Source organism: Melanostigma gelatinosum (assembly GCF_949748355.1).
Source record: "Melanostigma gelatinosum genome assembly, chromosome: 1".
In the NCBI taxonomy this organism is placed as follows: domain Eukaryota; kingdom Metazoa; phylum Chordata; class Actinopteri; order Perciformes; family Zoarcidae; genus Melanostigma; species Melanostigma gelatinosum.
This window is the reverse complement of record NC_136634.1, coordinates 1,308,616-1,335,980: the sequence shown is the minus strand read 5'-3', so window position 1 is coordinate 1,335,980 and position 27,365 is coordinate 1,308,616. Positions and strand designations below refer to the sequence as shown.

Genomic DNA, 27,365 nt, shown 5'->3' with positions numbered 1-27,365 from the left:
AAAAAAGAATGCGCCATAATTCGAAGATGATTTCGTACGTCATTCTTGTAATTATGAACGAGGAAGTATAAAGACACTAAGCACACACGGCGGGAGTCCAACAAGAAGTCAGCGTTGATTTATTTGTCAGGTAACTTGCGTAACGTTTCAGCACTTTCATGGTCATTTCTACGACGATCTTTCCTTAAACTTAACTGAGTAGTTTTGCTGTCAAATCTTAAAGTTTCCTGTGGAGACAGAAGTTTATTTTGAAAAGACTGTTTTCATGTAACGAGTGGAAACTGACACGAGTTGCTGGACTTTTGTAGGAAAACACACCAAAAATGAGGAGCAACTCTTCGTGTGATGTACGGACACGTTGCCCGATGGTATCAGTGTCATCAATAGCACCATCGATGTGTAATCCAGGTCACGTGACACCTGTGATTACATGCAAAAACACAACAAGTGCAAAGACACATTCACACAGGAAGGAAGAAGTATATGGTGCAGCTCAACAACCATGAGCCAGATTCCCTTTTCTCCGTGGATATGAAGACCTCAAGTCCACCTGCTATCAACATGTGATCTCCATGTTGTATCTGGAGAACAAGTGGAGGCTTTGTTTTATTTTGTGAACAGAAATGATACACCTCCTGATACCTTCTCCCTGCTCTCCTCAGGGAACATCATCGGCTCCGGCATCTTCATCTCTCCAAAGGGGGTCCTGGAGCACTCGGGCTCGGTGGGCCTGGCGTTGGTGGTTTGGGTTCTCGGGGGCTGCATCGCGGCCTTGGGCTCCCTCTGCTATGCTGAACTGGGCGTCACCATCCCAAAGTCTGGGGGAGACTACTCCTACGTCACCGAGATATTCGGCGGTCTGATGGGGTGAGTGAAGAGCTTCTGCTGAACTGTCAGCAGGAGCTCATGCAGAGCGTCCGATGGCCGAATCAGTGGCCGTTACTCAGCTCGGTCACTGAGCTCACTCTCGGTTCGTGAGCGCGCTTTGTTGGAAGGTTTGGGTCTTCTGCAGAGGACCGGAGACATTATGTTTTTGGGTTGTCCGTCCATCGGTCCGTTCGTTAATCTGTTCGTCCGTAACCCTGAATACGATATCTCAGGAAATACTTCAGGGACTTTCTTCAAATTTTGCCATAAACGTCCATCAATAAGTCAAAGTAAGTGACAACCAGGTGTAGCACATTTACACCACCTGCAGATGAAGCAATTCAGCTACCTGGGTGAAGGTGGATTTATTTATTTATTCACTCATTTACTATTTATTATCGTCATTTTGTTTTTTTAAACATTAAAACTCTCCATTGAAAGCGGGACACTAACACCACAGCTATCACACGCCATGAACAACAACTTAATAAAGTCATGGAAGTATTTCCACACGATTAAAGTGCTTTCTTTCAACATCAAGCAATTATGTTGCTCCAACTTAATTTATTAAGGTTAGTTCAACTTATTTAGCAGGGTTGGGTCCGACTTAACTTACTAGGGTTGGTAGAACTCATTTTACACTCGTAAATTAAGTTGACCAACAGAATTGCTTTTTTTGGGTGCAGTCAACCCAAAATATTTTTTACATTTCCTTTATTCACCAACACAGCACTGATACATTTAACATGTTAGTGCACTTACACAACAATGCATTCACATTTTTAGGATTATAAGTATAACGCAGTACAGCTGCAATTATAAGTTTGTTGTCAAATATAAATAATAATAATAATAATAATAATAATAATAATAATAATAATGTTCAGACTAATCCGTAATGAAAACAATCAAAAGTTAGTTGCAGCACTAAAATAAACCGTACTTTCAGTTGACGACATTATGGTGCAGCATGGTCCAACGCCAACAGTTGTAAACTGCCTTAACGCAGTAAAACCCTCACCTGTAGCAGTAGTAGTACATGTAATGTGTATTCAGGTGTGTAGTAGTAAATGTTTAATGCTGAATTAAAGAGTGCTAGTTGCTGAGTGTCTTCCTCTCCTCCAGGTTTCTCCTGTTGTGGAGCGCCGTCCTCATCATGTACCCGACCACGCTGGCCGTCATCGCCCTCACGTTCTCCAGCTACGTCCTGCAGCCCGTCTTCCCCGACTGCGCTCCTCCTTACGTGGCCACACGGATGCTGTCGGCCACTTGTCTCCGTAAGTGGCTTCCTCCTCGTCTGCAGTCTGATCGATTTCTTCCTTTCTTCCTCAGATTACATGGAGAGAGAGAGATGAAGGACTCTTTATTTAAAAAACAATATGTGTTTAGCATCGTCTGCTGGAACAGGCGCTTACTCAAGTACTGCACTTTTGTACTTAACCACAATTTTGAGGTACTTGTACTATACTTGAGTATTTCCATTTTATGCTATTTTATACTTCTACTCCACTAAATCTGAGAGGGAACTTTTGACTCCCAACATTAAACACAATAATGCATCAATCGTTTTAACTCAATAAAATAATATGTATTGTCAGTATATTTTGATGATACTAATATCTTCATTCTTTAATGTGAGTAAGATTTTGAATGCAGGACTTTTATTTTTGCAAAACAATCTGAGATTAAAGTTTAAATTTATTTGATAAAGTAGGGTTTCTTTAGATTTAGAGGGGAATTTCCGAGAAGACAAATCACTAATTTTCACAAAATAAATTGTACGTTTAGATATTCTCTGAGATTATTAGCAAATTTACAGGAAAAAAAAGAAAATCTACGAGGAAAACAACGTGCTACCTTGACAAAACATTTTACGCTTTTATTATTCCCAGAAATCTACGACTTTCATCTCATAAACTTTGAGTTTTTTCTCTGAGTAATACCGCTCTCCCCGGCTCCTACAGTGGCCTCACTACACCAGAGCTGCTGCTCTGTGTGAGATTCTGCATGGAGAGATGGTGTTTGTGCTGCGATGGCTCTCAGCACGCCGGCATCGTTCATGAAGGATGATTGTCTTGCGGCTGCTGCTGGTGGATCCTGGTCTTTCCTCTCTAATGCTGATCAATAAACTACAGGTCTGGTCCTGTGAGTCAGAGGGGAAGTGGTCACATGTGAAGAGTCTTATGTAACAGCTGCCTGAAGGCTTTTTAAATAACTTTTGTATGGCTGTAGGAGAGCAGGACTAGAAGATGGGATGTTTATTTTCGGTTTTATCAGAGGAAGAAATCCACAAAGTGACAGACCTGCTGAGTCTAGTTAGAGTCGCTGTGTTGTGATTGGACACTCTTTAGGGAATGGAAGGGTTAATCGAAAGGTTTGGACCACGGCAACCTCCGGTTGTGCCAAGAGAAGCCAAAGCTTCACGTGTTAAAGCTGCATTCTCTCTAGTGTCCACCAGGGGGCGACTCCTCTGGTTGTATAGAAGTCTATAGAAAATGACTCTACTTCTCTCTTGATTTATTACCTCAGTAAACATTGTAAACATGAGTTTATGTCTCAATCTCTAGTTTTAAGTCTTCTTCAATACAGCATGATGTTCATTTAGTACATTATGGTCCATTTAGAGTCACACAGACCATAAAGCAGGGGATGCTTTAGGGCGGGGCTACAGTGATTGACAGGTCTCTACCGGAGACGTGTACGGCGTCTCTACGTCACTCCTCCTCAGTCCAGATATGCTCACTTCCAACAAGCACACCCGAAACCTTTTTACAAAATTGACAGTCGGACTTGAACAATTAGCAAAGGGCTCAAAGGTGACGGACTCCACTTTACGTTGTTAGTATTTCATGGAAGGAAAAACTAGATGATTAACCTCAGCAAAAAGTATCTGCAGAGTTTGGGGATGTGAGAGCAGCTTCTTCACTCCTCATCTTCCCATCAAACATTGATTCTATCAAGAAAGAAATGCTGCATAAGCACTTTCAGGACTGTCAGAACTAAGTGACAGGACTAAGGCCCATGATGCAGGATGTCAGTGTTGTGCAGCCCGGAGCTGAGTCCACATTAGTCCGTGTGGCTGTCAGGCTGCCTAATTGCTTGCTACCTGCACTGAACGCCATTAATCCACAAAGCCTCTTTGTCCTGTCAATGAGTAAAGAACCGTCTGGCGTGAAATCACGTCAGCGAGGTGAAACGGCGAGACTTCAGCGCGTGATTCCTCTCCTCTGACTCCATCGTTCACTTGTTTGTTTTTCTGGAGCTGGATGCTGAAACGTGAGCTCGGCCCAGGATTCTTGGGTCTGCAGTGTGTGTGTGTGTGTGTGTGTGGGGGGGGGGGGCCTTGCCACGTTTTGTTTGCTCTTCGCAACGGAAGTGGTCTGTGTTGTGGGGCTGACAGCTCGTCTTTGTGTGGGAGAGCGAGGCCACCATGAGAGAGAGCGGGGCAAAGCCGGTGACAATGATGGACGAGGTGAAACAATCGTGCCCTCCCTCGCTCGCCCGTTTCCCACATTCCTGCCTCCCATGGCAACCGGCTGCTGCCGCCCACCGCCGGCAGGAACACCGGCACCGGCTCCCCAGTGCAGTGACTCTACGGGCGCTGAAGCATTTAAAGGAGCACAAGTGTACCTTTTTCTCAACGTTGTCAGTAACAATAGGCCCGCTGTGTAAAGTCTTCTCTTGCTCCGCGGGAACTTTTGTCAAGTCTGAGGAAAACCGCGGATGATGTCACGCTGTGGTGATGTCATCAGGGTTATCTCAGTTTGGGTTTTGAGACAACAACAAAAAAAGATCATAAATCAATAGACTCATAACAGAAAGTTTTGAGGATGTTTGTATTCAATGAAACGATGCTGCTGAGTTGCATTATGGGAAATGTAGGATCCAGTGTTTTTGAAGCTTGACCCATACTAGTAGATTATAAGGGCCAGGTTATATTCAAGGTGGAAACTTTCCATTGGAATTAACGTGAAATATATTATCAGTTATTTACAGTGTCATATGCAGATAGAAACAATCCTTTTACCATTGTAAGCAGACATCATTATCCTGTTCCGTCCGAATAAATTGCACATTTTAAACTGCGTTTTAGGTTGATTGTGTTGTTGTGAACAAAAGCAAACATTCCTCCTGCAGTCTCTCTCTTACTCTGGTAACAAAGCATCCCTTCCTGCTGCATCACCTGATATGGACATCCCTACTACCTATAACCTGTCACCTAAACAAGTGCCTTGCTGGTTATCGTGCCCCCTAGTGTCAACTAAACAAATACAAAAGTAAAAACAAGATATTCAAACAAATAAAAGTAGCTCCAACACAGTGAATAGAAACACAGTGACAGCCCGTTCCTTTAAGGCCAAAACTATCCTCATGAACATAAACAACCAACATGGCTACTCTTAGTACCAGGCGGCATCCTCCGGTTGTGCCAAGTGAAGCCAAAGCTTCACGTGTTAAAGCTGCATTCTCTCTAGTGGCCACCAGGGGGCGACTCCTCTGGTTGTATAGAAGTCTATAGAAAATGACTCTACTTCTCTCTTGATTTATTCCCTCAGTAAACATTGTAAACATGAGTTTATGTCTCAATCTCTAGTTTCAAGTCTTCTTCAATACAGCATGATGTTCATTTAGTACATTATGGTCCATTTAGAGTCACACACACCATAAAGCAGGGGATGCTTTAGGGCGGGGCTACACGCTGATTGACAGGTCTCTACCAGAGACGTATACGGCGTCTCTACGTCGCTCCTCAGTCCAGATATGGTCACTTCCTGTTCACTGGTTGCTAATAAAAACCAACATGGCGACGGGCGTAATCGAAGATGGTGACGGTGAAATCGCTGAACTCCAGACTTCATAACGTCCACAAACCAATGAGTGACGTCACGATGACTACGTACACTTCTTACACACAGTCTGTGTTAGTACTCACAGCTGATAGGCTAACAGGCACAGTGACGGTAGGTGGACAGGTAGCCCGTCCAATCATTACATTCAGGCTGAATTCAATGACTGGACCTCTTGGCTTATTACAGCCATGTGACAGCAACAGATACCTGAATCTTGTTTGTTGTCAGAGTATTTGATTTATTGATTGCTTTTGGGATGTAACGGGCGTTGCAACAAAAACTATTTGAAGAAGATCACCAGCCTTACTGAAGCCAGTTTTCCCCGCGTCCTCCCGGTTCGACTGCGATCCTCACGGTGTGTTTTCTGCTCAGTGCTGCTGACCTGGGTGAACTGCTCCAGCGTTCGTATGGCCACCAGGATCCAGGACGTCTTCACGGTGGGGAAGCTGATGGCTCTGGGCCTCATCATTGTGGTCGGCCTGGTCCAGATCTGCAAGGGTAGCATCCTCAGCCTGCGAGCCATAAAGCTTTGCTGCTCCCCTGAAGAAGAAAGAAACCACTCAAATGTCTGATTTATCTTTGCAGGGAACTACGAGGCGCTGACTCCCCAGGTGGCCTTCGCCATGGAAAGGACGCCGACGGTGGGTCAGATCGCTCTGGCCTTCCTGCAGGCGTCCTTCGCCTTCAGTGGCTGGAACTTCCTCAACTACGTCACGGAGGAAGTGGTTGAACCCAGACGGTGAATATGCCCACTGTTGTCATCACCTTCTCATCACCTTCCAGCTTCCGACTCAGCGTGTTTGTTTGCTCAGACTGTTTTTCCAGGGGCAGCTTTTGTCTAAATCAAATCTTAAACGGAATAGTTTGACATTGTTTTTCTGGCAGAGAAGATCGATACGTCTCTTATCTGTTCATTAAATATTGAGGGGGCACCAGCAGCCGGTTAGCTTAGCTTAGCAGAAAGACTGGAAATAGAGGGAAGCAGTAGCCTGGCTCCGTCCAACGGTAACAGAATCCACCGACCGGCATCTCGCGTGCACGTTGTGTTTGTTTAATCTGTAAAAGAAACAAAGTGCTGTTGTGATGTGGGGTGTTTCACGGACCCAAATGCAGACTCAGACAGCAAAGTTCTATTTCAAAACCAAGGTAGTTTATTTCTCTCAGTCAAGGGAAAAGACAGGAAATGGACAAAGTCAATCGGAGGCGTCTCCACGCCTCCGCACGGTTCCAAGCCGGAGAGGGACGAATCCTGCTGAGCGGCAGACGAAGCCGACAGGAAAACTGTCAAACGTCAGTACGGAGGCGCGTCCTCGCGCTCCGCTCGGATCTCAGCCGGGAAGTGGCCGGTCCGCGTCCGCGGCTGGCAGGCAGGCCGGATCGTCTGTGTGACACCCGAGGCTCGACACAGGAACGCCAAGACTACACAGTTGATCTCCGAGGAAGGAACTGGAAGGCTTCCTCGTACAGGTGAAAACCCGAGGCTCGACACTGGACGGCAGGCAAGTTGAAGAAACGAGAGACAACGTTAGTAACGGATCTTCAGAGAGTGAACAAACGGACGACTCACGGGTCGGAATACCAGCTAGGTAAACGGACGGACTGACAACTGGGATGAGAGTGACGAGTATTGATGTCAGCTGGAGGCGATCACAGGAGATGAGGCACCGCTGTGCCTACGGAGAGATGCGCGGCAGTGGGCGGGACTCGTAGGAGGACACGACTGAGGGAAACACAGCAGTTACACACAAATCCTCACAAGTGGACAGTTTGTCGTTTCACGAGGCAAAATGTGCAGGAATAGTTCTGGGCCTGTTTTAACACTAACATGTAACATGAACTGTTCCTTTCATATCCGTCGTTGGCCTTTACGTCTACATTTGTTTTGTGATGTCATGTTTGGTGTGATGTCAATTTCACTTTTACTTTCATCGAGGTGCGTAACCGGTGGCTCGTTTGCATTTTCTCCCCAGTTTGCTCTGAACTATTTTATGAACTGTGTTCATCGAAGGAGATCCATATTTTCTGTTCATGTTTTTTTGGAGGTACAGTTCAAAACAATGAGCCGAGTTATTGGAGAGTTTTGTGTCGGTTGCCATCTACCATCCACACCGGCTGCGTTCTGCCACCAGTTTCTACATGTTGTGATTGTGTGTGAACCCAACCTTCATGCATGTTTGATCGCTCTTTTTGGTTTTGATTGTATCATCTGTGCATGGCGTGTGACCACGGTCAGGAATCTACCTCGTGCCATCTACATCTCCATACCATTGGTGACCATTGTGTACACGCTCACCAACATCGCCTACTTCTCCTCCATGTCGCCCGAGGAGCTGCTGTCATCCAATGCCGTGGCCGTAGTGAGTAACGTGGCGATATGACGACGAGTCGCAATCATGCTTCATCTCTCAGATACTTAGGTCAGCGGTGGACAAAGAAACACTTTCTAGATCAGGAACAAGCAACCAGTGGTGGAATGTAACCAAGTACAGCTACTCCAGTACAATCGTGACATACAGAATAACGTATAAATATTACATTTCCATTTACACTAGAGGACGAGTAGATCCAGAATTCATACATTTCGATAAGATACTAAATAGAGTATAGAGTAAAAAAGAGTATAAAGCACATGGATATCAGATAAAAGGCAACAAATATAGATTGAAGCAGAACAATTCGTTAGATGAAAACATCTTGTGAATTTTGGAAATCATAACATAGTCATCATCATCTTGACTTCTGGACGAGATCACACGAGTCTGAATCAATCCGCACCGACATACGGCATGAAACACAAAGAACAGATGAAGAAGCTGTGCAGCGTACAAATGTTGATTCAGAATTTGAACGTCAACGTGAAACTACTCAGTGCAGCGCTAGAACTGTCCATCTCTCACAGTCATGTCGTGGTGTTTCATCACATCAGTCATTCTGTCTGTCGTTCTGCTGTCCAGACGTTCGGGGAGAAGCTGCTGGGAATGTTCTCCGTCGTCATGCCGATCTCCGTGGCTCTGTCCACCTTCGGAGGGATCAACGGCTACCTGTTCACCTCCTCCAGGTGAGAGCTGCTCCCTCGTGCTCCCTCGTGCTCCGGTACTCTGCTGACGGGCCGTCTGATGTTTCTGCCCTCAGGTTGTGTTTCTCTGGAGCCAGAGAGGGTCACCTGCCCAGCCTGCTGGCCATGATCCATTATAAGAACTGCACCCCCATCCCCGCCCTGCTGGTCTGCGTACGTACAACCTCACGCTGATGATACACCAATGTTTGTGCTTCACTCAGAGATAGCTTCCTCTTTACCGGATGTTCTTCTAGTTTAGTACAATGGTTCAACCAGACTGATAACTGAAAGAGACAAAGATCCCTCTGAGCTCTGATCCCTCTGTCTTGTATGAAATAAATCTCATTTAAATGGGCTCAAACGGGCGACCAGATGCTAGATTTACCCACAGGCCTCAGCCGATGGACTCCTTTTAAAACATCAGATATAACTGTAGAGTAGACCTTAATCGTGGAAAAAGAGAGACCCTTATGCAGTAGCTCCGGAAAGAAAGTCCAAAAATTGACAATGGAGAACTGAATTGGGTGTAAATTTCAGTCCTGACAACACTGGTTGAACGCCCTTGATCTTTGGATCATGCCACACTTGGGGGCAGACTCTTAGCCATTTAATTGGACCTCTCAACAGGTAGGTATGTAGCTGCTGCAGTTCTGGGTGTGGATGAGTTCTTTCCAGAACAGGCGGTATCCTGTAACGTTATTCGTCACCAGGCCCTGGCATGTAGTTGACATTGTCAGGTCAAGGGATTGGACGGTCCTTTATCCAACCATTTGGGGTGTTGGGGTCTTTCCTTTGAGGTCTTTGTATTCTGAAGATTTTGGGGTTTACGACTGTGATGCGTTGCAAGATTTTAAGCAAGGAAGTTTGCATCTTGAACCAGGTCTCTGAAAGGCAGCAGAGATTCATTGAAACTGTTGGGCTCCCTACCTGGTGGGCCATGCTGTATGAAATGCATCCAGCAATGATGCTTCTACTGCAGCTTAACCTTCGCCTGGATGGCGTCGAGCGACTAAAACTGAACTTCAGTGGACGCTGGCTTATCCAAATAAATGTCCCTGTCTCTATCTAGAACGTAGGAAAGAGTCAGCAACTGGAATCTCTGCGCCACCAACATAGATGCCATGGCAGTCCTGACCTCATTGAGAAGAGGTGCCAGCGGGCCGTCAGGGGGCACCAGTGTACCGATCTCTGCCAGACTTGATATATCTGGAGTAAGAGGATGGAGCTCAGTGCCCGTCTGAGCTTGGTAAATCCTCTCCAGCTGAGAAGCAAATAACCGACAGTCCCGGGTTGAGCTGGCTAGGAAAGGCACAGGACTTGGGCTCAGTGAACGCTCTCCCAGCATGGATGGACAATCCACGAGCATCCCTCGTGATGGTAACATGAAGCCATTCCCCCGAGGACAGGGGCGGACAGAAGACTTCTTCTTCGCCTGTTTATGCCTCAAGCTCAATCCGAGACATAAAGCTTGTGGAAAGAGGAACAACGGGCTGTCAAACTAACTTTGAGCCGGCAGTAGAACGCCAACAAAACAAAGTTAACCAGCTGTGGCTAATTGTCCTTACTCGGCAGAGATGTTCTTCTCGAAGTCAAGAGCGTAATATCGTAAATATAAGTGTCTTTAGTTATGTGGTGCGGGGCGTGATATCCCATACTATGTGTGTTGTACTGAACATACAGAAAGCAAAGCCACACTTTTATCTTTGAATTCAAAATGCATCTAATGGTATATTTCCAAAGTACTTTTGATCTTTTAAGATGGAACTCTAACATCGGTGGTGTGCCTTTTTAATATTCATCACATTGTCATGCCTTGCTGTGTTTTTCAGTGCGCTGCCACGATTGTTATACTCTGCATCGGAGAGACGCACAACCTGATCAACTATGTCTCCTTCATCAACTACCTATCATACGGCGTCACCATCGCAGGCCTGATCTACTACCGCTGGAAGAAACCCAACCTGTTCCGACCCATCAAGGTACCGATGCTTCTTTATACCAGTGGCGGAATATAACCAAATACATTTACAAAAGTACTTTACTTAAGTACAAACTGTAGGTACTTTACTTGCGTGTCAGAGGGAAATCAAGAGGCAACCTCCGGTTCTGAAAAGTGAAGCCGGTGCTTCATGTGTTAAAGCTGCATTCTCTCTAGTGTCCACCAGGGGGCGACTCCTCTGGTTGTATAGAAGTCTATGAGAAAATGACTCTACTTCTCTCTTGATTTATTACCTATTTCCTGCATATATATATATATATATATTATAGATATATATAATATATATATATATAATATATATATATATATATTATATATATATATATATAATATATATATATATTATAGATATATATAATATAATATATATATATATATATATAATATATATATATATATTATATACATATATATATATATAATATATATATATATATATATATTATATACATATATATATATATAATATATATATATTATATATATATATATATATATATAATATATATATATATATTATATATATATATATATATATATATATAATATATATATATATTATATACATATATATATATATATATATAGTTGCATAATCTGGGAATGATTGTGAACTTTAAACCACATGTTTCCTTCAGGTGAACCTGTTGGTTCCTGTGTGCTACCTGATGTTCTGGGCGCTGCTGCTGGGTTTCAGTCTTTACTCAGAGCCGGTGGTTTGTGGCGTCGGTTTAGTCATCATGCTCACCGGCGTACCCGTCTACTTCCTGGGCGTCCATTGGAAAGAAAAACCAAAGTGCATCTACAGCTTCATTGGTGAGTTTCCAAAAGGAGGTTTGTTAAAGGATTGTGACTCTGTCTGTTGGAGCGAATGTATATTGTGTATTTCATTGAACATCTCTTGTTTCCCTGCAGAGAGGGCGACGTACGTGGGCCAGAGGTTGTGTTTCGTGGTCTTTCCTCAGTTCGACCCCATCGAGATCGCCGATCCTTCAGAATGGACTGACCGGTCATCAGGCAGGAGCAGTTTGTCTGCCAATTCTTAAAAAGACGTTTCTCTGAATATGTGAAGATCATTTTTTGTTTTTGCCTCTTTGTTTTTATTCCATCACTGTGTAAGTCCAGACACTTCTTCCTGGTTTGGGAGCTTCCTGTCTGACCTTTGACCCTCTGAGACTCTGGTGTCCCCTGCGGTCGAGTGGAAACGCCTGTTCTTCTGAGCGGGCGGCTCGCACTTTTTATGTTCTCCTCTTTTCTACTAAGCCGTGAAGTTACAACAACCTATTGCCAACGGTTTCACACTGTTGGAAATGACTTTTATTGCCATTCTGGATCCCATTTGTTGTTGTTTTTTCCTGTAGCGTGTTCCTGTTCACACCAAGTCTCAAGCCAATCTGTCGCCAGTGTTCTGAAAAGAATTAAGAAAATGTATTATTTCAGAACAGACCTGCAGTTGAGTGAAACCCCAAAGTACAACTCCAACAGCCTTCGTGTATTTCTGTTCTTCTTTCTTGCTGCATGACTGCTTGTAGTGTCATGTTGTTCCCACTAATATACACATTGTTGACATTTTTACCAATCTTGCATCCTGTTCGAATGGAAAAGGAGGCTGAGACACGCGTGTCAGTAGAGATCGATAATGCACACGATAGTACCGTCCATATGAAGAACCGAAGTGAAAACCAGAACGTTGGGTTCTTTAACAGAAATAAGGAAACTTGATTTTAATCACATTGGCAGAAATGCAAAAAAAGAAGCATTCTGTGAACTTCCTTCTGTGTCTCGATGAGGGTGGCCATGATTTCCATGGATTTAAGTACAGACATTCATGTTCCCCAGATGATGAACCCGAATGTCTTTGGTGATCCTCTGATTGTTAATTGTTGATGTGTCCAACACTTTGGTTCACGACCAAATAGCTGCAGAACTACTGACATTCACATCAGCCTCAGATGGACTTTGTGTTAGCTCAAAGTAGCTAATGTTAGCATGCTAACACGCTAAACTGAGAAGGTGAACTTGGTAAACCGTATACCTGAACAGAGCTGCAAGGCTGCAGACTCTGGTTTCAATTAGATGTTAATGTTTATTTCATTATACTGTCGTAGCCCAACAGAGGAGCTAGCCAATCCAATAGTTAGGTTTTTATCAGGACTGGAGTTTTCTGTTTCATGCTAACAAATGAATTGTTGCTAACTTTGATGTTTGAATTCTTACATCCTCTGATAGGAACTAATTTATCTCAGAATATGGAAACAGAACGCGTTTCATTTTTTCAGAAACAGCAGTAAAAGTTTCTCTCAATGAGAGAGTGCATTGAGTCTCAGAAGCTAGCAGAACAGCGTACCGGCCGGATGTCACACGTTAATATTTCCACATGTTGGTAATCTGCCGCAGATTCTCCTCCAAACGGCAGGTTCACTGAGTCATCTGGATAAATCTAGAACATGTGCTGATGTCAAATCTTGGAACTCATCGCGTTCATTATACAACTGCTGGTGCAAGTATCAGCTGTTCGGACGATGTATTTGTTAATACTATACATTGAATATCAATTGAATATCAATTTAAACTTCAAACAGCGTAGAATAAAAATGCACCAACAAAACAGCGTGTTTGCAGACAGCAGTGGTGGAGAAACATAGTCACAGCTTTTACTTTAGTCGTAGTAGTAGTTAAGTTAGTATCCTACCATTTGTAATATAAGACCCGCCCACAGGTAGTGAGCTAACCAGCTGTAGAGAAACTGAATGGAACGTCACAAATACCCAAAAACGTTTTTACAGTTTGGTTCCAGAGATGTTCTGTAAAAAGTACAAAAAGGTAAATCAGTCATTATGCAGACATTTCACAACAATATATATCCTATGATTGGATTATAGTTCTTGATGCATCACTTTTGTTCATTATGTTTTGATTATTTGTTGATTGTATTTTGTCTTTTTAATCTGAATCTGCAAAGTAACTAGAAGCTAAAATAAATGTAGTGAAGTGGAAGTATGAAGTAGCAGAAAATGGAAGTACTTAGGTAAAGCACAAGTACCTCAGAATTGTACCAGAGTAAATGTACTTTCCATCACGATCATAGATTGAATGTGTTAACTTTTGAAAAAATGTGTTATTTTCATGGAAACTGAAGACTTTGTTTGAAAAGGCCTTCACGGGGGAAATGTACATTCAAATGTTTATTAACTGATTCACTCTATTCGATTTTTAATATATTTGGCGAGTGCCTTTGTTTGTGTATTGCATTTGTATATTTGAGAAACACTTTGGTGTTCCACCGTCTGTTTTCTCTTTGCCGCTCAGTTTGAACTCTTTTCTTTTGTAAATACAGACGCGCTGGACTCGTTTTTTGCACAAAGCACCGTCGCCTCCCGGAGACCAAGTGCAAGCTCCAGTTTATTAATCTGTTGTTAACAAAAGGAAGTCGTGTCCATCTCACCTGCTCTCTCACATCGATGCACATCGCTCTGCTTTGATGGAATCCACTGATTTACTGCAGACGTGCTCACGAATCGTTGCAGCAAAGTACGATTTTTAAAATGTTGTTATGTTTATTAAGCCATGCTAATGAAACGTGTGACTAATATGATACATGTCGCTCCACTTCTTCTTGGTAGGAGAATGAATCACTTTGCCCATGTTGACTCTATAAACGGTACAAAGCCAACTTTCAGTTACTCCCGACTCTGTGCTCACTTATCATTTCATGATTTCATTTGGCACATAACCTCTATTATATGATTCTGGGTTTTTATTTTGGTTGTCAGATAACTGCTGTTATAAAACAGCAACGTAATTAACGTTAGCCGGTTAGCATTTTTAGACTTTAACAGATTTGACCAGCCATCCACCCCTCCCCCTCCACCCCTTATTAAATATAATAATCAGAGTTTAAGTTTGCACAAACTTTGTAAAATGTGATCATCCTACTGATCCTACTTTTATCACAACGAATCTGAATCTCTGGTTTAAATAGTTCTGATTATAAGTCTGATTATATGTCAGAAGTCACCAAGTCTATTTGAGGACACTGATTGGCTAAATTGTATGTCACTCATTTATATCTTCAATCAGCAATTGGCTAAACTGCTTGATAGCTCCGCCTCTTTTGGGCAGTCTCTCCAGCGCCCCAGAGCTGCTGAGACGTGCACACGCGGAGAGGACGTGCAGGAAAAGCATATATTTACTGCAGATATCATATTTTACACATATTACTGGGTGATTCCATATTTCAAAAACACAAATATTGACAATTTGCATAGTTTATTATTATTATTTATTTTATTGTATTTGTTGTGGCTCAAGGTGGGGTCTATTGACCAGCCGCCACTGTATATATAACCATGGCTCTACCTATGTCGTGCTGATCTACATGATCTATGACGCTGTGGTGACGTAAGAGTCCAAACAGGAAGTAGAAACAGCACGCTCGGTTTTTCTTCCCCACGTTACAGCTGCTGTTACATAAATGCCGGTGAGTTCATTGGATGTAAAGTTCTACATGATACAGATACACATTTGTACCAACAGAAGCCTCTGAAGCATATGAATCCATCCTTTAGCTCACATTGTGTTCAAACGGACTGTTTATGGAGCAGCTAGCTACACTGTTAGCACTAACGTTAGCATAACCAGACTCCGTTCAGACACTCGCAGTTTAAAGTTCGCTTTCTTGTCGGTTTGTTAACAGACTTGAACGAGTGTAACTATCATCAGTGTATCAATCAGCAGCGCTCTGCTGTTACTCCGGCATACTTTTACATCGTGTATTGCAATTCAAAGTCAATCATTTGTTCATTAATGTTCGGCTTTAGCCGCTGGAGAGAGACGGATTTATCCTCCGCCCTGTAGAGGAACGTTAGCTAGAAATGCAGCCGGTGCTAACGCTTACTGTTATATGTGTTGTATTGTGTTCTCTGGATGAAATGTTAATCAACATAATTCAGGTTTAAAGTTTGTGGTTTTTAGTTGTCGGCTGTTAAATGTGAACTTTGGGTAAAAACCGAAACCTCATTAAATCAGCTGGTTGGTGAGCGGAGTCTGGTGAGAAAACGAGGCTTCGATGTCTAACTATTATTGTGTGTACGCTGATATTCTACACGGATCCACTCTGGATCTGATGTCCCTATTAAATAATAATAATAATATTACATACAATATTATAATATAATTATAACATAATTATATTATAATAATATATTACATTATAATATATTAATATTGTATTATTACCGTCATTGTAATATAAAATAAAAATAATAAACATGAATCAAGAACAGTCAGACACGTAATCAATAATATTATAAAATATTATATTTGATCAATAATTGTAATTCAAAACTAACTAATAATAAACATGAATCAAGAACAGTTTATGCATGTCTAACAATAATAATACTAATGTAATATGATATTATGATCGTCTCCGTGGCGTTCACAGACCTCTGAGCCTCCATGATGGCAGCGGGCCGGCTGAGCTTCAGTAACATCACCGCTCTGGCCCCGATGGTCCGGATCGGGACTCTGCCCATGAGGCTGCTGGCCCTGGACTACGGAGCGGACGTGGTTTACTGTGAGGTGAGGAGGGTTAGGGGTTAATGAGGGAACTACAAAGCTCTGTACACATGTTACTGTCCTCGTACAGGACAGTGTACACATACACACACACACACACACACACACTTACATCTGAAGTCTGTGGAAGCCCAGAAAAAATAAAATCCCATAAGTCTTTATTTATTAACACTTTATTGAAACAAAGAGTTAGTACCTCATACAAGATGCACTTTATTATTATTATACGAAGTCATTATTTTTAGATACTAACTCATTTATTTGAATGAAGCGTGTCCTCATAATGACTGTTTTCCTGTATTTGTATGTGTTCCTGTCAGAGGTTGTCTCCTGCTGTCGGTGTGTATTTGAGTGTTGACGTGTTTTTAACTCTTTTCTGTCTGTTTCAGGAGTTGATCGACATCAAAATGGCGAAATGTCACAGAGTGGTGAACGGTGAGAGTCTGTTTCCACCCTCACTTTAAGTTAAACACCGGCAGCGCTGGAAGGACGTACTTGGATCCTGTGTTTCAGAGCATCATGAGGAATAAACTTGTTTTTAATTGTGTGTTTCCAGAGGTGCTGCAGACGGTGGATTTTGTGGCCCCGGATGAGCGAGTGATGTTCAGGACCTGTGAGAGGGAGAAGGACCGAGTCGTCTTCCAGATGGTGAGACAGAAGACGTTCATACTTAATGTGTAGATCGTTCTCAGTCCGAGCCGTGAGTTTACTTCTTCTTCTTCTTCTTCTTCTTCTTCTTTTAGGGAACTGCTGACCCGGACAGAGCGCTGATCGTAGCCCGGCTAGTGTGAGTCCTGTTGAGGCTAAGACCTCACCCCACAGAGAGAAGGCCGGAGCACGTGTGTCCGCTGCTTTTACAGTCGACACGCTCCAATAAGAAATCTACCAAGACTGGTTTACAATTATACGGAATTTAATTCCACTGATGCAAGTACGATTACAGTTAAACATTGGAGTACATACTCCTATGAAATATTAAATCAATAAAACCCCGTTTGCAAAAAACTCAACTCAGCTCCTCAGGTATAAAACACGTCCGTCGTCTGAGAGCCTTCACACGAGAGAAAAAAGTCTTTAAATCAAACCTCCCACATATTCGTTCGTGACTCCTCCCCTTCCGTCTATCTCAATTTCTATTGGCTAACTTCTGTAAACGCCTATCTGCACATCTCTCTCTCTCCCTGAGCAGCTAACACATTCAGTCCCCAGTTATGACTTACTCCCTTCTATGATAATCCTTCAGTATAAATGTTACGCTTCTGCAACCTGGCAGAAGCTTCATTTCTTTTAGCTACTAATCCTACATCACTTTATGTTTATCTTAATTATGCATTCCCAAAACCCTTATGATTATGACGAATTATGAATTCTTAATTATGAATTATTAAACACTTTTATTATATCTGCTAACAGTTTTTTGCTCACATTTCTTACAGTCCACAGCTCTGTCCCTGAACCGTGTTTTTAATTCCAGGTTAAAGCTTGAAACGCAGCTGTTGCTCCGCCTCAGATCAGTTTAATAAACATGTACAGAACACAATGTGGAGGATTATGATCCAATGATCTTTCTACACATCACATAACTCCGCTGTTTAGATGGTTTTGGCTTTTTTTCAGTTCAGTAAAGTTACACGACACCAAATTCTGTTCTCAAATTTAACACTTTAAAAGTTTCTTTTATAATAATTATCAGTTACTTTTTACAATCCCTCCTCACATCTTGATGAATGAGATGCACCTCGCTGCGCTTTAGACGCATCTCTTGAAGCTGGTTCGTACGACTGTTCGGTCCTTCTTCAGAAACAGCATCATCGATGTGTTGAACTCAACATTCTCTGGTCCAGCTCAGCTAAAAACACAGCATCAGTCCATCACAATCCATTTAGTTTCCCATGATGCATTGCTGAACCTTTCCCCGTCCTGTAGGGAGCACGATGTGGCTGCTATCGACGTGAACATGGGCTGTCCCAAAGAATACTCCACCAAGGTGAGTTCTCTGTCGGTAAACCTGCAGCCTGCTGCCTGCAGCTCTGACCTCTGACCTCTTGCCTTGTTGCAGGGCGGGATGGGAGCTGCTCTTCTGTCAGATCCCGACAAGATCGAGGCGGTGAGTACAGCTTCCTGTAGATGACTAGAAACCTGTCAGGCGCTGTTCACACGCGCAAGGAGCGAGGGAAGTCCAGCAGGTGGCTGGAATGCAAAGCGTATGGCTACCGTCCAGCGTGACACTCCACAGTAGAAGAAGAAGTAGATGTCTCTCCGCCTGATGCCAGCGTTCTTCCAGGATATTTATTTACAAATCATTTCTGGACATTTTTTACATTCAGTTATTTATATTTCTTACCTTTTACTAATTATTTTTGGACATTTTTCACATATTTGTCAGATATTGCTCACATAGTTTTCTGACGCTCTTCAATGACAAATCTTTTCCACATATATTTATTATTTATAATTTGTCCATATTTTTCAATTTCAAGTTTTCACATTTCTATTTCTCATACGTTTTATAAATCATTTTCAGATATTTTTCTTACATTTTCAGTTATATTTTTCACATAATGTATAAATAATATTTGGCCATATCTGTGTTGGATGTCGTTCACATAGTTTCATAATATTGTCGGACGTTTCTCTCGTATTTTCTGACATGATTTCTGGACATTTTTCCATTTTAATTCAACGTTAGTGAGTTAATGTTGCTCGTCTTTTATCCGTAGATCCTCAAGAAGCTCGTCACAGGAGTTTCTATACCGGTCACGTGTAAAATACGAATCCTGCCTTCGGTAAGATGTGAAAAACGTTATTATCGTCTTATGATTGTTTTTGCTTCTGGTTAAATATATCAGATAAATACGCTACCATTGAAAAGTTATGATTGAGCTGTTGGATCGATGTTTTTCATCCCTCCTTCAATAATAGTTATTCTTTTCTGTTATGAAGTCCAAGGAAGCGCTTTCACAAAGTTAATTCCAGCTTTTTCTAGGCTGCTTTTATTGTGAAACTCTGAAACAGGAAGCTGTTCCTCTTTAAATCTAAGCGTTCTTCACTGGTTCCGTGTCCTGTGACTGGTTCCGTGTTCTTCACTGGTTCCGTGTTCTTTACTGGTTCCGTGTCCTGTGACTGGTTCCGTGTTCTTCACTGGTTCCGTGTCCTGTGACTGGTTCCGTGTCCTGTGACTGGTTCCGTGTTCTTCACTGGTTCCGTGTCCTGTGACTGGTTCCGTGTTCTTCACTGGTTCCGTGTCCTGTGACTGGTTCCGTGTCCTGTGACTGGTTCCATGTCCTGTGACTGGTTCCGTGTCCTGTGACTGGTTCCGTGTCCTGTGACTGGTTCCGTGTCCTGCACTGGTTCCGTGTCCTGTGACTGGTTCCATGTCCTGTGACTGGTTCCGTGTCCTGTGACTGGTTCCGTGTCCTGTGACTGGTTCCGTGTTCTTCACTGGTTCCGTGTTCTTCACTGGTTCCGTGTCCTGTGACTGGTTCCGTGTCCTTCACTTGTTCCGTGTCCTGTGACTGGTTCCGTGTCCTGTGACTGGTTCCGTGTCCTGTGACTGGTTCCGTGTTCTTCACTGGTTCCGTGTCCTGTGACTGGTTCTGTGTTCTTCACTGGTTCTGTGTCCTGTGACTGGTTCCGTGTCCTGTGACTGGTTCCGTGTCCTGTGACTGGTTCCGTGTTCTTCACTGGTTCCGTGTCCTGTGACTGGTTCCGTGTCCTTCACTGGTTCCGTGTCCTGTGACTGGTTCCGTGTCCTGTGACTGGTTCCGTGTTCTTCACTGGTTCCGTGTCCTGTGACTGGTTCCGTGTCCTGTGACTGGTTCCGTGTCCTGTGACTGGTTCCGTGTCCTGTGACTGGTTCCGTGTTCTTCACTGGTTCCGTGTCCTGTGACTGGTTCCGTGTCCTTCACTGGTTCCGTGTCCTGTGACTGGTTCCGTGTCCTGTGACTGGTTCCGTGTCCTGTGACTGGTTCCGTGTTCTTCACTGGTTCCGTGTTCTTCACTGGTTCCGTGTCCTGTGACTGGTTCCGTGTTCTTCACTGGTTCCGTGTCCTGTGACTGGTTCCGTGTCCTTCACTGGTTCCGTGTTCTTCACTGGTTCCGTGTCCTGTGACTGGTTCCGTGTCCTGTGACTGGTTCCGTGTTCTTCACTGGTTCCGTGTTCTTCACTGGTTCCAGTTGGAGGAGACGATCCGTCTGGTCCAGAGGATCGAGAAGACGGGCGTCGCTGCCGTCGCCGTTCACGGCAGGTAAACGAAATATAGACGACGTGAAATATTACTTTATATTATATTGTACACGTTGTCAATTTTTGGTCTTTTCTCACATTCATGTTTGACATGTTTTGAATATTATTTTAACCATCTTTATGTCTTTTAATAATAATTATAATAAATTGTATTTGTACAGCACTTTACATGGTAAAGACAGAAACGGTAAAAGTAATAACAATATAAACAAAGCAGATAAATTACATTTTAACAGTAAACAAATGAAGAAAAAGAAGCATTTACTATCATCCCAGGTTAAAAGCAGATTTTAATATTTTCGTAGTTAAGTTCTGTCGTAAATATATATAGTTTTGTGTATTTCATGTTGTGTCTCATCGTGCTGCCCTTCATATATGTTATAACTAATGATTGATTAAGTCAAAGGGCGGATGCATCTGGCTCCTGATTGGCTGCTTCCTTCGTGTGTTTGGGTGCGTTCACTGACCGGTTGATGTGATGTTCAGGTTGAAGGAGGAGCGTCCTCGCCACCCGCTCCACCTCGATCACATGCAGGCCGTCGCTCGGGCCGTTTCCATCCCCGTCATCGCCAAGTAAGCTTCAACACCACCTCCTCTTTCTAGCTCCAACAGACGGAGAACTGTGGTTTCAGTTTGTTAAACAGGGCAGTGAACGCAACTAGCAGAGACTTGAGATCAGTTTGGGACAGAAAATAATCCGTCACAGGGTTTATTCATAAAACTCAGCCATGTACCTCTGAGATGTAGTACAGTATAAAGTACACCATGTACCTCTGAGGTGTAGTACAGTATAAAGTACACCATGTACCTCTGAGGTGTAGTACAGTATAAAGTACACCATGTACCTCTGAGGTGTAGTACAGTATAAAGTACACCATGTACCTCTGAGATGTAGTACAGTATAAAGTACCTCTGTCTCTCAGTGGAGGATCTCTGGATCTGGTGAAGACCAACATGGACATCGAGGACTTCAGGAAGGCGGCCGGAGCTTCGTCGGTCATGTTGGCTCGAGCCGCCATGTGGAACGCTTCAGTGTTCAGAGACCAGGGACCTCTTCCTCTGGAGACCGTCATGGAGGACTACCTCAAACACGTGAGTTTACAGATTTTGGTCAATTTTTCTTCCATAACTCGTCTTCTTTCTGACTCGTGGAAATAAAACATTTATTTTACTACTTTGTCTGTTTACGTCTGTAGATTTCTACTAAATTCACCAAAAGTTACCATTGCATAATGCCTCATTTGCATATTTAAACATAACATGTCAGAACACTTGTAATACAATAAATAATCATCTTAATGTGAGTAATGAACTGGAGAGGTTTCATGTTATCTATGAGTTATTTATATATTTTTTACCATATTCACCTGGAGTCTCCTCTGAAGTGTAAACCTCTTACTCTACTACTTTCTTCTTCTTCTTCTGTGGTGTTGTAGGCGATCCGGTACAACAACCACGCCTTCAACACTAAGTACTGTCTGTGTCAGATGCTGAGAGAGAAGGTGGAGTCTCCTCTGGGGAAGCAGGTGCAGGCGGCTCAGAGCAGCGCGGAGCTCAGGTACGACCACTGGTTTTTATTTTAGTGATTGAAATGACTCGTGGTGGTTCTGAGCGTCGGGTCGGTGACGTCGTGTGTTTTTTGCAGCGAGGCGTTGGGGCTGCAGGAGTTCTACCAGCAGACCCAGAACCAGCTGCAGGCCAAGAGGGACTCCCTGCAGACCAGCAGCCAGCCGGAGACGCTGGTGATGGACGGAGATGTCGCCACCATGGCCGTCAGGTTTGAGCGGTGAGTCAGTGCACTCAACTAGAGCTCCTTCCGTTTGATCTGTAGGACCGCGGGGTAACCCGTAGGACCGCGTGAGACCGCGGGGTAACGGGTGGGGCCGCGGGGTAACGGGTGGGGCCGCGGGGTAACGGGTGGGGCCGCGGGGTAACCCGTGGGACCGCGTGGGGCCGCGGGTTAACCCGTAGGACCGCGTGAGACCGCGGGGTAACGCGTGGGGCCGCGTGAGACCGCGGGGTAACGCGTGGGGCCGCGGGGTAACGGGTGGGGCCGCGGGGTAACGGGTGGGGCCGCGAGGTGACCGCGAGGTGACCGCGTGGGGCCGCGGGGTAACCCGTAGGACCGCGTGAGACCGCGGGGTAACGCGTGGGGCCGCGGGGTAACGCGTGGGGCCGCGGGGTAACGGGTGGGGCCGCGAGGTAACCCGTGGGACCGCGTGAGACCGCGGGGTAACGCGTGGGGCCGCGGGGTAACCCGTGGGGCCGCGAGGTAACCCGTGGGGCCGCGTGAGGCCGCGGGGTAATGCGTAGGGCCGCGGGGTAACGCGTGGGACCGCGGGGTAACGGGTGGGGCCGCGGGGTAACCCGTAGGACCGCGTGAGACCGCGGGGTAATGCGTAGGGCCGCGGGGGTAACGCGTGGGGCCGCGGGGTAAGGGGTGGGGCCGCGAGGTAACCCGTGGGACCGCGTGGGGCCGCGAGGTAACCCGTGGGACCGCGTGGGGCCGCGGGGTAACGGGTGGGACCGCGGGGTAATGCGTAGGGCCGCGGGGTAACCCGTGGGACCGCGTGAGACCGCGGGGTAACCCGTGGGACCGCGTGAGACCGCGGGGTAACGGGTGGGGCCGCGGGGTAACGGGTGGGGCCGCGGGGTAACGGGTGGGGCCGCGGGGTAACGGGTGGGGCCGCGGGGTAACGGGTGGGGCCGCGGGGTAAGGGGTGGGGCCGCGAGGTAACCCGTGGGACCGCGTGGGGCCGCGAGGTAACCCGTGGGACCGCGTGGGGCCGCGGGGTAACGGGTGGGACCGCGGGGTAATGCGTAGGGCCGCGGGGTAACCCGTGGGACCGCGTGAGACCGCGGGGTAACGCGTGGGGCCGTGGGGTAACCCGTGGGACCGCGTGAGACCGCGGGGTAACGGGTGGGGCCGCGGGGTAACGGGTGGGGCCGCGGGGTAACGGGTGGGGCCGCGGGGTAACGGGTGGGGCCGCGGGGTAACGCGTGGGACCGCGTGAGACCGCGGGGTAAAGCGTGGGGCCGCGGGGTAACGCGTGGGGCCGCGGGGTAACGCGTGGGACCGCGTGAGACCGCGGGGTAACGCGTGGGGCCGCGGGGTAACGCGTGGGACCGCGTGGGGCCGCGGGGTAACGCGTGGGGCCGCGGGGTAACGGGTGGGGCCGCGGGGTAACGCGTGGGACCGCGTGAGACCGCGGGGTAACGCGTGGGGCCGCGGGGTAACGCGTGGGGCCGCGGGGTAACGGGTGGGGCCGCGGGGTAACGGGTGGGGCCGCGGGGTAACGCGTGGGACCGCGTGAGACCGCGGGGTAACGCGTGGGGCCGCGGGGTAACGCGTGGGGCCGCGGGGTAACGGGTGGGGCCGCGGGGTAACCCGTGGGGCCGCGGGGTAACCCGTGGGACCGCGTGAGACCGCGGGGTAATGCGTAGGGCCGCGGGGTAACGGGTGGGGCCGCGGGGTAACGGGTGGGGCCGCGGGGTAACGCGTGGGGCCGCGGGGTAACGGGTGGGGCCGCGGGGTAACCCGTGGGGCCGCGGGGTAACCCGTGGGACCGCGTGAGACCGCGGGGTAATGCGTAGGGCCGCGGGGTAACGGGTGGGGCCGCGGGGTAACGGGTGGGGCCGCGAGGTAACGGGTGGGGCCGCGGGGTAACGGGTGGGGCCGCGGGGTAACGGGTGGGGCCGCGGGGTAACCCGTGGGACCGCGGGGTTTGTACGTGCCGCGATCTGGTCTTTGAACGTGTGGTGATCTGGTGTTTGTGGTTCCAGGAGGGAGTATCCTCCTCACATCACTCCTAAGATGTTCCTGCTGGAGTGGAGCCGAAAGGAGAAGCTGGAGCAGCCGCTCTATGAGATGGTGAGAGTGTGTTGCACCAATAAGATGACGGCTACATGTGTGATCAACATTTCATCAATATATGATCAAATCTTAGTGAATTCACCCGTCAGAGATTGTAAAAGCTGCTCAGAAACACCGAAACAGGTCAAAATGATGGATTCTGGTTCTTTTCTTCTTCTGCTGCTGGAATAAAGACGGTTATCTAATAGATCACTGCTCTGGTTCTCTGAAGGAAACATAAGTTACTTCGATCAAAACTAGATGACGAGCCTTTAATATAATATAATTACTTATTACAATGTATACTGTCATGACGGGTGAGTGGGGAGATTCTTCTTCTTCATCGTCTGCTCCTCTTCCTCTTCATCAAGCCTCTTGAAGTTTGACGAACATCAAAGCTACTGTGTTAAAAATAGCTTCTTCTGTGGTATTAATTCTTTCCATATTCCACAAAGTCTGCAGAAACTGATGATAAAATATCTGATATCACATTCAAGGAATGAACCTTTTATTTTGGTGCGTAACAATAATTCCAAGATCTTTGATTTCCAACAGTCAAAATATATTACAGATCATATTTGTGTTTTATTGATTGATGGAGATGAAGTTTACTGTTTTGTTGTTTTCAGGTGCAGCGTTCTGAGGACCGATCGTTTCAGTCCACCGTCACTGTGGAGGGGAAGAGATACAGATCTACTCTGTGGTCAGACAGACACACACACTCTCACACACACACACACACACACACACACACACACACGCTCACACACACTCTCACGCACGCACGCACATATACACACACACACTCACACACACACGCACGCTCACACACACTCTCACACACACACACGCTCACACACACTCTCGCACGCACGCACGCACATATACACACACACACTCACACACACACGCACGCTCACACACACTCTCACACACACACACGCTCACACACACTCTCACACGCACGCATGCACACACTCACACACTCACGCACGCACACACGCACACACACACACTCACACTCACACACGCACGCACACACACATACACACACGCACACACACACACACTCACACACTCACACACACACGCACGCTCACACACACTCTCACACACACACACGCTCACACACACTCTCACACGCACGCACGCACACACTCACACACTCACGCACGCACACACGCGCACACACACACTCACACTCACACACTCACACACACTCTCTCACACACGCACGCACGCACTCACACTCACACGCACGCACGCACACACATACACACACACTCTCACTCTCACTCACTCACTCACTCACACACTCACTCACTCACTCACTCACTCTCACACTCACTCACACACACACTAATACAGAGACACACTCACGTATACACACACACACGCTGTCTCTCTCACACTTGGAGAAACATCAATTTTTATTAAGTTTTAATAACTGATTTTATTTGGTTTTTGATCTCGTCATTTGTTTTCAGGGAGAAGTCAAAGAAATTCGCCGAGCAAGCGGCCGCCGTCGTCTGTCTGCGAGTCCTCGGGGTACCGGAGGGTCGCATCGGCGAGGAAGACTCCGGCCTGGTCTGCAAGAGGAAGAGGGAGGGGGAGGGGAAGCCGAACGGCACCGCAGGGGAAGAGAGGAGCAACAAGCGTCACGTGTTCGAGACCCAACGGGAGACGGACGACAAGAAAAAGAGCGTCGGCGTGGACAACGGTGAGCGTCACAAACAACCGATGACGTCATGAAGAAGACGAGACGTTTGTGTGAACCGGGAAACAAATCAACAGTTTCTTTATTTTAGATTTTTTCTTTGTTTCTCTGCATCAAAAACATTCTCAGATGAAGTTCAGATTGTTGTCTCTCAAACACAAACAGCAGCTATGACAGCGTATTGGGGCGGTCATACAATGCTTATTTTTTATATATATATAAGTTTTCAGCTGAGGAATCTTCCTCGTGATGAACCTGAAGGTTTCATGTTTGTTTATTTTATTGTTTTCTGAACTTAAAGTCTCAACTGAAAACGATATATATAGTTTTTATATATCTATATATATCTTTTTATTTGAATAGAATCCTTGTTTCTTTGTTTACCTGGTCACTGAAGAGGTTCAGATGTTCACCAGTAGGGGGCAGAGCTGAACCTTCATATTCACGATTCATCATTTCATATTCCTGAATGAACTCGGTGCCTTATGGAACTTTTTTAAATCATGGTTTTGGAAACGTATAATCGTTTGCTTCATCCGTTGATGACGGATCGAGTTTTATTTTATTCGTCATCGTTCACTAAAGTTTTCAGCTGAGGAATCTTCCTCATGATGAACCTGAAGGTTTCATGTTTGTTTATTTTATTGTTTTCTGAACTTAAAGTCTCAACTGAAAACTATTAAAAGACACAAACAAAGGTGATGGATTTCTTTATCTGTGTGTTATTATTATTTATTGATGCAGTAGTGGAATGTAACTGAGTACATTTACTTTAGTACTGAAGTACACATTTGAGCTGCTTTACTTCATTCTTTTCGTGCCACTTTCGACTCTACTTTTATCTGACCGCTTTAGTTACTTTACAAATAAACATGTTTAACACGAAACACAGTTTATAGAGTATTATGTTTAGTTATGAATTCAACAAGTTTATACAAGCAGCTGAAACAATTAGTTGTATTATGTAATGTTTTATAATAATAATGACAATGTTTAGTAATACGAATAATGTTAAAGTATTTTCACAGTGTGGTATTAGTACTTCTACACTAAAGGATAAAAATACTTCCTCTGCTCTAATGATTTAAAAGTCCTGACTTGAACCTGAGAGATGTTGACGCCCAGCTACTGACGACGTCACCGCGCTGGCTAATGGTGCCTTCAACGGCACTGGGAAATATGAGATTAACTCTGA

The 27,365-nt window shown here is 45.4% G+C and overlaps 2 protein-coding genes across 2 annotated transcripts in view; both read left to right on the top strand.

Annotated features, from left to right (window-relative positions):
- slc7a10b (solute carrier family 7 member 10b) overlaps positions 1-12,256 on the top strand; it is a gene marked incomplete at its 5' end in the record, with an annotated part of 15,307 nt that extends 3,051 nt beyond the window's left edge. The window contains 10 exons of the mRNA XM_079275729.1: positions 663-867; positions 1,993-2,144; positions 6,090-6,215; positions 6,303-6,456; positions 7,951-8,074; positions 8,672-8,775; positions 8,850-8,946; positions 10,605-10,754; positions 11,413-11,590; positions 11,690-12,256. Of these exons, the coding sequence (XP_079131855.1) occupies positions 663-867; positions 1,993-2,144; positions 6,090-6,215; positions 6,303-6,456; positions 7,951-8,074; positions 8,672-8,775; positions 8,850-8,946; positions 10,605-10,754; positions 11,413-11,590; positions 11,690-11,820 (1,421 nt within the window). The 3' untranslated portion in view covers positions 11,821-12,256. The remainder of the gene's footprint in view (positions 1-662; positions 868-1,992; positions 2,145-6,089; positions 6,216-6,302; positions 6,457-7,950; positions 8,075-8,671; positions 8,776-8,849; positions 8,947-10,604; positions 10,755-11,412; positions 11,591-11,689) is intronic.
- A 2,929-nt stretch (positions 12,257-15,185) lies between these two features.
- On the top strand, positions 15,186-26,831 carry dus2 (dihydrouridine synthase 2). Its single transcript, XM_079276806.1, has 16 exons — positions 15,186-15,254; positions 16,221-16,357; positions 16,744-16,789; positions 16,911-17,002; positions 17,098-17,141; positions 18,281-18,341; positions 18,414-18,461; positions 19,075-19,140; positions 20,531-20,601; positions 21,087-21,173; positions 21,524-21,692; positions 22,037-22,158; positions 22,246-22,386; positions 24,384-24,471; positions 25,083-25,156; positions 25,941-26,831. The coding sequence occupies exons 2-16, from the start codon at positions 16,235-16,237 to the stop codon at positions 26,203-26,205; spliced, it is 1,497 nt and encodes a 498-aa protein (XP_079132932.1). The 5' UTR covers positions 15,186-15,254; positions 16,221-16,234; the 3' UTR covers positions 26,206-26,831.
- The last annotated feature ends 534 nt before the right edge of the window (positions 26,832-27,365 follow it).